Source organism: Saccopteryx bilineata, chromosome 4 (assembly GCF_036850765.1).
Source record: "Saccopteryx bilineata isolate mSacBil1 chromosome 4, mSacBil1_pri_phased_curated, whole genome shotgun sequence".
Lineage (NCBI taxonomy): Eukaryota > Metazoa > Chordata > Mammalia > Chiroptera > Emballonuridae > Saccopteryx > Saccopteryx bilineata.
In genome coordinates, this window is record NC_089493.1 from 61,910,172 (window position 1) to 61,922,967 (window position 12,796).

Genomic DNA, 12,796 nt, shown 5'->3' on the forward strand with positions numbered 1-12,796 from the left:
CCAATTAGAAAATATAACAGTAAAAATGTACCATTCACAGTAGTGATAATAACCATCAGTTACCTAGAAATATACCAAGCAAAATATATATCACTAATACCAAGTAAATTATAAAAATTTAGAAAGAAATATAAAAAGTAAACCTATAAATGAAAAAATATTTCATGTTCATGGGTGAGAAGACTCAATATTTGAAAGGTAACAGTTCTATTTGAAATAATATATAAGTTCAATGCAATTCCAGTCCAAATTTCTGCAGAGTATTTATGGAACTTGACAAACTAATCCTAAAATTTGTGTGGAAGAATAAAAGGCTAAAATTAGCCAAGATAATACTGAAAAAACAATACAGAAGAAAAATACCAGATTCAAATTATTTAGAAAGTGATGATAACAAAAATATATGGCACCAGTGTAGGTTTGAACAGAGAGATCAATGAAACTAAATAAAGTCCAGATATAGAATAACCACATTTATAAGTGAGCTAGTATATAATACAGAGGCCACCATAATCAGTAGGGAAAGGACAGACTGGTCAAAAATGGTCCTGGAACAATTGGCTATCCTTCCAGATAAAGAGACACCTATTCTACATCATACAGAAGTTTAATGATTTAAATACCTAAAAACAAAAAGCAAAATATTTGAAGAAAAATATCTTTAATATTTGGATTTTAAATAAATACCAAGATCCTATAACCACTAAGAAAAAAGTTTTTAAAGATATGCAGAAGACCTAAACAGGCAATTTGCAAAAGAGAAAATCTAAAGTTTCAGTAAACATGAGAAGATGATCCACTGTATTGGGAAGCCACTAAAATTACTTGTGAAGTTCTGTTTCCTATATGTTTAAAGGATAGAAGTATAAAAGTTGGATAATATCATGATCAGTGAGTATATGGAAAACAGGAACGCACATGTTGCTGCCGGTAGTTTACATTTAAAACCACTGTGGAGAGCAACTTGACAATACCCATCTAGTTGAAGATGCCAGCCTTAGGGTCACCAAACCCGCTTCTAAATATATACTCAAGAGGAAGTCTGGAACATGGATACAAGGAGACACACTCAGAGATATTCATTGCCGCAGTGGTGATAATTGTGACAAATTGCAATCAACGTAACAGTTCATGAGGAGACTAGATATATAAACCCACCATATTACACAATGGCTAAAACGAATTGCCTTACGTCTACTGTCGGTCAAATAAGTTTTTAAATATGACATATATGTTTGCTCGCTTATAGTTTGCATTGTGTGTGGGGGGACAGGCTGTAAACTGGCAGGATTCTTATAGCCTAAGGCTTGGTTTTAGGACTAAGTCTTTCCCACCCTTTTGATGTAGGATGGTGTACTCTTTCATGAGGAATCTCATTTTGCCTCAGGTAAATGACTTTGTATTAGAGACTTTCCTATTTGTATATTGGATTAAAGGTTTGGATTTCTACACTATAAAGAGGGGCAGACCGGGAGCTTGCTCTCTCTTGGTTCCTGAGATTAGCATTAGAGAGCAGACAGCAGAGTAAGGCCACATGGAGGAGAGGAGAGGCAACCAAGATGGTGGAGTGCTGAAAGAGAAGCCAGTTAGTGCAGAGTTTGTGTAGAGAGAAGGAGATCGGGAACAAAGGAGAATGAGGCTAGTGAGCTAGAAACCTTTGAGTCTAGGAAACTCAGATAAGTCAGTAGCTTTGTGAGCACTGAATAAGTGGATTTTGGAGCCCAGTGTGTGTTTTTACTTGCCCGCCAGGTACAAGCTAGGATTAAAGCTAATGGCCCACCAGTTTGTGGCTCCATTGTTTCATTACCTTCTGTCCAAATCCAATGCGAACCTGCATGGGCCAGGTGGCTGTGATGATGGCAGTGGATACTGGCCACACATCTATATGTCCCTAACCACCTGAATATTAAAAAGTGTCTTTAGGAGGAAAAAATCTCAAATTGTAGAAGGCATACAGCTAAAAAGCCATATGTGTAAATTTTTAAAACATACAAAAGAGTAACATATGTCGTTACAGGTGCCAGCAGTAAATTCAAAGGCATACAGGAGAATGTTAAGTGACTTCAGCACAATGAAGAGACCAGAGATTTGCTTCCAATCCCAGCTCCACCACACACTTGCCTGTGGGCGAATTGCTTATTCTACTGAGACTTGATTTCCTCAACTGTAAAATAACGCCTTTACATCATAAGATTTTTTTCAAGGAATAATGAGTGTTTTGGTACAAGGCATGCTCAGTAAATGTTAACCCTTTCCCTGTTGTCACACTACTTGAAGGGAGAGGACCACACCTCTTTAACTTCCTGCTTCAACACCCCTTGCACCCCACTAAAAGTCCAGGGCAAGAACCATCCACGTTAGCTCTTTCACACATTCAGATTTTAGAAACTCGGACTTTCTTGCTGTGACAGAACACCCAAGTACAGAAGTGCATATCTATGAAAGGCTATGTACAGGGCATAAACCCTAAGAAAATAATTATAAATAGGTGAGATTGACTGTGGACAATCTCTCCAGATGAGATCGGGCACGTTCAGGGTGGTATGGCCGTAGACTGGACAATCTCTCCAATGTTCTGCTGGGGTAGAAAGAACATTTGACAAGAGTTCTGTTCCCTCATCTGGGAGACTTAGAGGCTGGACAACGGAGCCACTTCATTCTAAATTCAGTGTGTGAGAGCCCAAGGATGGCTGGTACTGCCACGCCTTTGGCAGACCCGCCATATATGGCCAGAATCAGCCAGGCTCCTGCTGATAGCAGAGATTTCTGTCTTATTATCTATTGGCAAACTGAAAGCTCCAGTTCTGTGGACCCTTGTTCTGAACACCCCAGGTTAGGATCAAGGTGGGGGGGGCATAACTTTACAAAGCATTAAACAGAGAGGAAACAGATAGAGGACAGGGGCTGTTGAGGCAGAAAGTAAGAGTCCCATACCACACGTTAGTAGCTGGAGGTTTCTCTCACATCCCCTCCATTTCACTCATAGTGGCTACATTTGCAGCGGAGTCACCAACAGGAGATGCCAAGTTTACTTTCTGGGGATGTTGCAACTCTCGCTGCTCATTCGGTAAGCATTCTGCTAACAGAGTAGATCTCTCTCCCTTTCTCTGGCTTGACCTCAGACCTCTCCACCTGCACTGAGCAGTCTTTTCAGTTTCAGAGAAAGTGAAGGCATTGGCTTTGGGGCATAACTAACAATTTGGTCTCAGGTGCTTACAGCTTTCAACTCACATGCCCTTGAGAAATCTATGGCTCTAATCTATGAAATTGTAAAAGCAGAGGGAGTCTGATTTACTCTCTATCAGGGACATTGCTAAAGCCATTCTGGCAATGGGTGTTGAAAAATGTAGGCTCTAGAATTAGAAAGTATCCCTGTTCTCTGCTTGTCTGGTTTGGGCCAGTTACTTCATCTCTTTGAGCCCTGATTTCTCTATCCATTTATGGGTGCTAATAAAGCCTTTCCACAGCAGCTATTGTAAGAATTAAGCAGATATATGTATAGAAGCTAATGAGTGGTAGGTACTTACAACATGGTCCCAACATTTGTAGCTCAAGGCTTCTAAACCTCTTTTCTGTGATAAGATACATTACGAACCTCCCTGACATTAGCAAAGGCAAAAAGACCTACCAATCTTAGTGCCTAGAAAGCCATATTAGAGCAAGTTCTTTGGCTTATCATATAATTATTGTTGTTTTCAGTTATAGTTTACAAAGAATTTCTCATGGACCCTCTCTTCTAATTAATGCTACCAATGGGCCGTATTAATCATTTATGACATGGATTGAATGAGTTTGAGTGGCTTCCCCTAAGAGCAGATTTCTCTCTCTCTCTCTCTCTCTCTCTCTCTCTCTCTCTCGTGTGTGTGTGTGTGTGTGTGTGTGTGTGTGTGTGGCATCATATTGCCAGGGTCTCAGGAAAAACTTCACAAACATGAAAGACTAAGGAGTCCTGAATACCCTCTGCCATGTTTTCAAGGCTCCCTTTTCCCCTCCACCCTCATTAAAATGCAAAGCTTTTTACTAGAGAAAGCAAGGCAAAAATGCATATTTTTCTAATAAAGCAGAGACAGTTACTTTGGAAATCTTTGAGCAAAACCAGGTAGATTTATGGATTAAGATATGATCATGTCTGTGCAACAAACATTCTTGTCTACTCATCCCCACAGGCCTCAACAAAATTGAGGATTATAATCGCGATTATAGATTTCATCAGGGTTCGCTTTAGAAAATACACATACAGTGTAGATGGAAATCAAGCCTTTCCAAAATGAACTGGCTTTTGCCAGAAGATACTGTAAACGAAAAGGGGGCCACAGGCTAAACCCAACAACCTCAGAGACCTTAAGTAACCATACAGTATGGTCTAAAAATTAAAACTTTCTAATTAAAAGAAGTTCATGGTGGGAAGTCATGTTGGGGCGGTATTTTTCTCTAACAAAGGTCAATGCTTATCTTAATTGAGTCTGTCTGTTGTCTTTTTGCATCTAAAATAACGTACCTGATAACATGTCTTTGAAATTTAAGCATAATCTTCCTTTTCCGTTTCCTCAGGGAGCATTCCACCCCCCCCCCCACAACAGAGCAGAAACCACAAATCACTTCATTGTTATTATTATCACGTTAATTGTTAACTGTTAACTATCTTTTACCTGCATCTGTAGAAATAGGTTTTATTTTTAATTCAGTCTCAAAGATTCCCCCACTTTGCTTTCTCCCACCTCCCTAATCTATCACCAGCAGATTTTGTGTAACGCCCCTTATATCTCCCCCTCTGGTTCTGATGTGTAAAGTAAGTAGTGAAATTGACATTTTCTGGAGTATTTTCTCAATCTGTTGAGATTTTGCTTCCCAGCAATTGTTGACAGTTTGGCTCAAATAAACTCATAAAAATTCTGACAGGTTTGGATGTTTCTTACATTGACAATATGAAGGTTAATTTTTCAACATACAATAGTGAGATATTGATTCATTGACTTCCATACTGAATACTAGAATACACAGCACTAGTTGAATGAGTAGTTTTAAACAGAAAACCACTGGCCCACCATTTCATCACTCGTGCTAAAAGCCCATGATATCAAAACTAGACTTCATACTAGATTTTTTTTTTTTTTTTGGAGAGACAGAGAAAGTCAGAGAGAGGGACAGATAGGGACAGACAGACAGGAATGGAGAGAGATGAGAAACATCAATTCTTCGTTGCGGCTCCTTAGCTGTTCATTGATTGATTTCTCATATGTGCCTTGACCGGAGGGCTACAGCAGACCGAGTGACCCCTTGTTCAAGCCAGCGACCTTGTGTTCAACCTGGTGAGCTTTGCTCAAACCAGATGAGCCCACGCTCAAGCTGGTGACCTCGGGGTCTCGAACCTGGGTCCTCCACATCCCAGTTCGACGCTCTATCCACTGCGCCATGGCCTGGTCAGGCATACTAGATTTAATTGCAGTTTTAACTTCTCCCAGCAATATAATTTAATCAACCAGTCTGAAATTTTCTGGCCAAGCACCAATAAAGTAATCTGTCATGTGGGCCCTCTCCATCCCCCCCCCCCAGCCCATTGAAAGAGGCAGTCTGCTTATTAAAAGACCCTCCCTTCTTGGCCCTCAAATCATCCTTTCTTTTCTATAAAACCTTCCTAATAAGTTCATGCCTTAATCTTAAAAGGAGCCTTGCCTGAAATAATCCACTCTAATTTCTTTATGCTACCTCTTTCTGCCCATAAAACCTTCATTTTTGAACAGCTCCTCGGACCACCCTTCTGGTTCCTAGCTGGGATGCTGCCTGATTTATGAATTGTTTAATAAAGACAATTACATCTTCACATTCACTGGATTTGATTTTTTTTAAAATTATTTTAACTGTGGAATAGTGAATGGCTAAAAGCAATTTTCACTTACTCAACCCAGACAGGATGGGGTTATGAAACAAATTCTTAAGAAATGAGGAGAGTTTAAACTTTTTGGGTTGCAAAATTGATATTTACGTACTTCACTTCCTCCTCTGTGTTTTCAGCAGAATACTCAGAGTTGTAACAATTTGCTTCACTCTCTGGACCACAGGTCGACTGTAGAGGTGAAGGCAGTTAGTGGTGACAACCTCTTTCCTCTTTGGGACCAAATTGTCAAGTAACGTGACCCTGAGGGTTTCTGTCTCCTTGAGGGCAATTTTCCAGTAAGCAGTGACTAGAATGAGAAGAATCCTGGGCTTTAACTGTGCCTTTTCCTTTGAAATCTCTCCTACCTAATCATGTGGGTGAGGACAGCCCAGAAAGAATGCCAGAAAATCTCCATAATGCTTTGAAAATACTTAGTGTATCAGACTAAAGGCTGTCAGAGACCAGAAAACATTACTTTCTCTCATTTTATACTAGTTAAATTATTTTAGTTCATATACGTTTCTCAATTTTGGCTTATTCTCCTAAATTACTGTGTATTTACCCAAAGCAAATAATTTTTTGAAAATCAAGGTATAATTGACATATATTAATTTCAGGTGTAAAACATAATAATTCAATGTTTGTATAAATTGTGAAATGATCACCACAATATGGTGATGGCACCATATATTTCTAATTTTCTCTTATATTGAGAAGTTTTAAGTTCTACTTTCTTAGCAACTTTCAAGTATACAATGCAGTATTACTAACTGCAGTCATTAACAAATAACTTTTTTTTCTATATTTTTTAAAAGATTTAAATTTGTTGATTTTACAGAGAAAGCAGTGGAGGAATGAGAAGTATCAACTCACATTTATTTCACTTTAGTAGTTCATCGGTTGCTTCTCGTATGTGCCTTGACGAGGTGAGCTCAGGGATTTGAACCAGTGACTCAGCATTCTAGGTCAATGCTCTATTCACTGCGCCACCACAAGCCAGGCTATTTTTTTTTCCTTACCAAAGAATTTTTAACGTACAAAATTTATGGGCAATTCTCTATAACCTTAAGAAAAATGAAATTATTTATACCTGGAGTAGGGAATCCTTGAGCAGATATTTTTAAAAGCAAGTTAAAATCAGTAGTTGGTACACATGAGCATAACCAAAGACTTAATTTCCTGTTCACAAATGCTGGGCTCTAGCAGAAAAATTAGGATCCAGAGAATGCCGAAGCATGCAACAGGATAAAAACCTGGAGCCCATGCCGCTCAAGTAAACTTTCTAGTTTTTTATTAATAGCTGTGCAAATCTCTAGATAAAATCATCTAGAGATTTAGAGTCAGTCTTTCCTTTATATAGAGAGGGTTCTTATAATTGTCTAATTAAAGATCTTTAGAGACTAGCTTGAGTTAGAGGGGAAAAAATGATGCAAAGCCAAAGTCAGACCATTGCACCATACCCTATTTCTACCTAGAGCAATTTTTAAATTTAAGAGTCAAGTAAACTGTCAACACATTCTCTACCAAGCACTTGTAATAATGAGCTGTTTCTTGCCATCCGTGTTTATTGACTGTCAATACTGATTTCAAGTGACCGAGACTACCTCAATGTTTGTGTGAAACAAACAGGGTATAAATCAATTAATCAATGAGAAAACTTTCTAATGTCTGACAATCACAAAGCCATCTTAGAGTCCATGTAAATCTCTAAAACGAAGGAAAGTATTATACTTCACTTTCCCTGTCCCACTCCCATCTCTTGGGGATAAACAACATGAGTAAATGGAAACCTGGTATTGTGGTCACTAAGTAGTCAAACAGCCTGGAAGTAATTTGCTGCTTCCTGGAAGAGATGAATCTAATGACAAACTTTAAGAAAAAGAAACCCAAACAGAACTCTCCACCACCAGCTAGGATGATAGGGAGGCATTATTGGTCTGGAACTCAGAAAAGCGAGAGATACTTACGACCATTATCAATGTGCCCAAGAACTCTGCCAGTGTTTCTTTAGCTAAACGGTTCTTCAAGCCCAGTCTCTGCTTGAGGCTTTTCCTCTTTTGTCCCTTCTCTGGCTGCATAGTGTGGGCTTCTTCTCCAAGGACCACTCTCTCCACCAATACCTGCTTCTTCTGGTCCCGACTTCACTCACACAGGAAAAAGGAAGTTTTGACAACTGCTCATAAATTCCTTGAGAACTCTGATGAGATTGACTCCACACTGTCCCAATTGCAGCCCGAGGCTTAATCCTCCTCTGGTGAAATTGTCACTCCCTGTTCACTGCTGTTCATTTGATTTAGGGAGTTAAAACCTTTGAAATACAAAAAAATGATCCTTTTATCCTTTTAGTGCCTGATGGATTAATCATTACCTTTATTTTCAAGGTACTTTCTCTCTGCCGGGTTGGGTTCTTTTTCTTAAATAGAGAGAAAAGATGTGCTGGTTGAGTTGCCAAACCACAGCGATGGGCTCCAGTCCAGAGATTTCTATGTTACACAATTTCAGGTTTCTGATTTTTTTTTTCTCCTTTTTGGAAGTGGGTGGTTGGGGTGCAATTTGAAATCATCAAATCAGGTATATACATCCTGTGTAAATGTTCTTTTCTGAAGGAGGTTTTCATGCATATTAGAGACCATGAAGAAAAAAATATATAGATGTGTCTTTCTGCAAGATAAATCACTCTTGTTTTCTTGTGTAAATGTTCTTTTCTGAAGGAGGTTTTCATGCATATTGGAGACCATGAAGAAAATATAGATGTATCTTTCTGCAAGATAAATCACTCTTGTTTTCTTCATTTAAATGTCATTTAAATGATTTAATGACAGGTCCCTGAGAGTGGTAAGAACTATTGTGGCTATTCTAGAGATGGAGAAATTAACATACAGAGAGACCATTGCAAGTTTCACACTGCAAGTCTACAGCACAGGATGGGATCTTCTCCTCGACTACTAAAACACTGGACTTCATCTACTGAGGATAGTTTGGGATCTAAGAATCAGAAAGGTGGAAAAGGCAACTTGTTGAGTTTCTTCTGAAGTATTCCAGTTTGAAAACCAAGTCTCTCCTCTTCATTTACCTTGAAATAGGCAAAATAAATAGAAAAGAAACAATAGCAGCCTGAAAATTCACGCTGCTTAAAGATCACTGAGCTGGAAAAAGATCAATCTGAATATGGACTACCCCAAATAAACAAAAAAGGAGGGTAAGTACACCTACAATGGGCTCCTAGGTTTTCAGCTTGGTGAATTATATCTTTTCAAGCAACAGTGGTTAGAACTAGCTTCTGGTCATGTGAAATATTCAAGCCTTGTTTTTTTCTAAACTAGTTTGTCTGAAGAAATAGAATCCAGCAGTTGTTTCTGAATACAAAGGCCAACCCACGCTTCTTCCCAACCCTCCCGCAGAGAAACTGGCTCTGTTTTAGGCCCTCCCATACCTGTGCAGGAGGCCAACTCTCATTTCCACCTGGGGAAACAGGTAGTAAGGGAAGGAGATGAGGTCTGGAGAAATAGCTGTTGCAAGTTCAAGGGCAAAAAGAGACACCTAATCTGTAGGTAAAACAGAGTTTAGGCCTAAACAATTTATATCTTGCCTGAGAGCACACCACTGTAGAGCCAAGACAAGAATAAAGCATTTTGGTTTTAACTGCAGGTTGAATTATCATGGATACCATTGCCTAGAAGAGTCCATTATGATCACACTATTCCCAAGTCCCAGGGGATAGACCAGAGCAACAAAACTTTATTGCTGTGACTATAGCTAATACCAGACAGAGGTGGTTTTTTTGGTGTCTTCATTTGCTCATCTAAGAAATATTTATGACATACTCATTAAATGCCATGCCCTGTGCTTAACAAAAACACATAGGTTTCTTGCCCCTCATGAGCATGTCTAGTGAGACAGACAGACATAAGTGAAAGAATCACATACACAGAAATATGGAATCACAACATTATGGAGATGTTTGCCATAAAGTTGGGGGACATATTTCCAGGAGTAAATATGGACAAGGAGATTTCACCTGTCAGAGAGATCTCTGATGACTCCTCCAAAGAAATCATGTCTGAGCTGAGATCAGAAAGAAGCTAGGGGTAAATGACAGGTACTTGGGAAGAAAGAACCTTCCCCAGTGAAAGGCCTAAGGAGTTGGGAATGGGAAGTGGATGATGCCTCTCTGAGAATAAAACAAACTCATTGTAGCTGGCTCCAAGAGCAGTGAAGGAGTGGTACAGAATCAGCCTGGGGCTGTGGGCAGGGCTCAGACCTTACTGAATCTTGTAAACCATGATTAGGGCTAAAATCAATAATAAGTCGTTGAAATAAAAAAAAATGAGTCATTGAGATGGTTTGAATAGGAACATGACACCAACAGATTTGAGTTTTGAAAAGATAATCCTGGCTGGTGAGGTGAAGAAGGGATTGGAGGGGGCCTCATGTGGGCATAGGTAGATCCATTGGGGAGTACTACAGAAACCTAGGACTGGGTGGTGGCTTTGACAATGGAGAGAAATAGAATGATTCAAGAGTTCTTTATATCTTGCCTGACCAGGTGGTGGTGCAGTGGATAGAGCATCAGACTGGGATGTGAAGGATCCAGGTTCAAAACCCCAAGGTCGCTGGCTTGAGCGCGGGCTCATCCGGCTTGAGTGCAGGGTCACTGGCTTGAGCAAGGGATCACTTGCTCTGCTGTAGCCCCTGATCAAGGCACATATGAGAAAGCCATCAATAAACAACAAAGGTATCGTAACAAAGAATTGATGCTTCTCATCTCTCTCCCTTCCTGTCTGTCCCTATCTGTCCCTCTCTCTGACTCTGTCTCTGTCTCTTTCAAAAAAGAAAGTTTTTATATCTTAAATTGGAAGGACTTGGTGGGTGAGATATAGAAGATAAGGAAAAGGGACTCATCAAGGTTGATTGCTGGGTTCTGGGCTTTCCAGAGAAGAAATGCTAGGTAATGGGTGAGCAAACCCTGGAATAGGACCAAGATTGCAGTGGAAGATCATGAGTTATGCTTTTGAAGGGTGAGACTTAGGGGCTCTCTGGTGCTTCTGAGAGATATCAAGTAGGAAATGGTGGGGGTCTGCATTCAGAGGGAAAGTCTATGTGCTCATAGGTGTGATCATTGAAATCATGAATAAAGATGAGGTTACGTAGGGAAAGAGTTTGAAGAGAGTTGAGGCTGAACAACATTTCATGCTTGGGTAGAAGAGAATGAAACCTTTATTTTTTATTCTATCTTCAAACAATGGTCATACTTTTCACATCCATCACCATGAACAATACATCATCAAACATAATTCTATTCCCTAGCCTACCACCGAATATTCAAAAGCATCCAGAGAAGGTGGATAATGAATAACATCTCTTCTCCACATGGGAAGAACCCTTTGCAAAGCAATCTTATGTCACAGTTCCTATCAAAAATATGAGACTGCTTAATTTCTATCATGCATTCACCCAGAAAAAACCTTTTCTAGTTTTTATCACATGTTAGGCAGAGTATTAATAAGTGGGAATTCAAATATGAGGAAGAAAGAGCTCTATTGGTAAGGAATTATATAGTGTAAGTGATAAAGACTTCCAAATGAATATATCATGTAGTAAAATAGAAGTATATGCAATGTACTGATAAGTTTGTTATTCACAAGGGTAACCATGTTGCACTCTGACCTCATTTCTCCGACCTCTTCTGCTTGGGTCAACTTTATCTCCACTTTAGTTCAGAATCTCCTCTGAATGGTGACTGTTGGGACTGTGTCACCATCTCCTCCTTCAAAATCTTTTACAGCAGGACACATCTCACTGACCAAAACTTCCAGTTCTTGCATTTTACTCACTCTCTGACTTTCACAAATCTGCTTTACATCTTCTTCATAAATTCCAGTCCAACTCCTCTGTCTCTACCCTGTTGTTACCTGTGATTACCCAGATTAATGATGCATTATCAGCATCTCAAGTCTCCTTACTCGGCTAAACTTCCACATCCACATTGCCAAAGCTCAACTCCAGCCACTGGTTATACTCAGCCACTTAATTTTTCCAAATATTCTTTATCTGAGTTATCAGATAATGCTGGAGAAAACTGTATAAGTGTATTAATTGACTATTTTAAATCATTGTGATCTAGCATCAGCAGTGGCCCCATATCGTTAATTATCCTTTATTTTTTTTAAAGACTCCTGATTTTAGTGTGCATTAGGAACACCCATCTTCAGAGGCAATGACTTGGTAGATCTGGGATAAAGCTCAGGAATCTTACAAGCCTAACTGATAATTCAGATATCATCCCCATTTCATTCTATGCGCAGCAATATACCTTCCTACACCCCTCCGACACCAGCTCCCTGCCCCAGCCTTCCTACTCAGCTGATGATCTTTTCTCCCAATCCACTAGGAAAACACATGGGTTCATTGGCAATAATACCTTTTTGCCCTCCTCAAAAAGATGGCCTAACTTTATTTATGTTGTCCTTTTGTCCTGTCCTTCTTCTTTCTAAAGTTAGCCCTAATACTGGTGTACTATTCCAGCCCCATGAGGACCTTGGCTAACATTCCCTTCACCCTCCCAAATCTCTTCACAAACTGGCTTCTTTCCCAGGTTCTAAAACAAGCTCAAGTCTTACCTATCTTTAAAAACATTTCTTCAAAGTTACTTCACTTTGAATTTCATTCTTTTAGTCAGATTGTCCTATAAAACTTATAGACTGGGTGGCTTAAGCAACTCTCTTTTCTTCTCATAGTTTTGAGGTTGAAAGTCTGAGATTAGGATGCCAGTGTGGTTGGGTTTGGGTGAGGACCCTCTTACTGGCTGGTGGACAGTCACTTTCTCACTGTACCCTCACATGCCTAGAGACAGCACTGTTGTATTTATTCTCTTTAAAGGGCACCAATGCCATCATGGGGACCCCACTCCTATAACTTCAT

General features: G+C 39.6%; 1 protein-coding gene across 1 annotated transcript in view; it reads right to left on the reverse strand.

Moving 5' to 3' along the window:
* The window catches only part of AQP9 (aquaporin 9), a 52,700-nt gene extending 44,471 nt beyond the window's left edge, over positions 1 to 8,229 (reverse strand). Inside the window, exon 1 of the mRNA XM_066276045.1 lies at positions 7,843 to 8,229. Coding sequence (XP_066132142.1) covers positions 7,843 to 7,953 — 111 coding nt within the window. The 5' untranslated portion in view covers positions 7,954 to 8,229. The remainder of the gene's footprint in view (positions 1 to 7,842) is intronic.
* Positions 8,230 to 12,796: the final 4,567 nt, after the last annotated feature.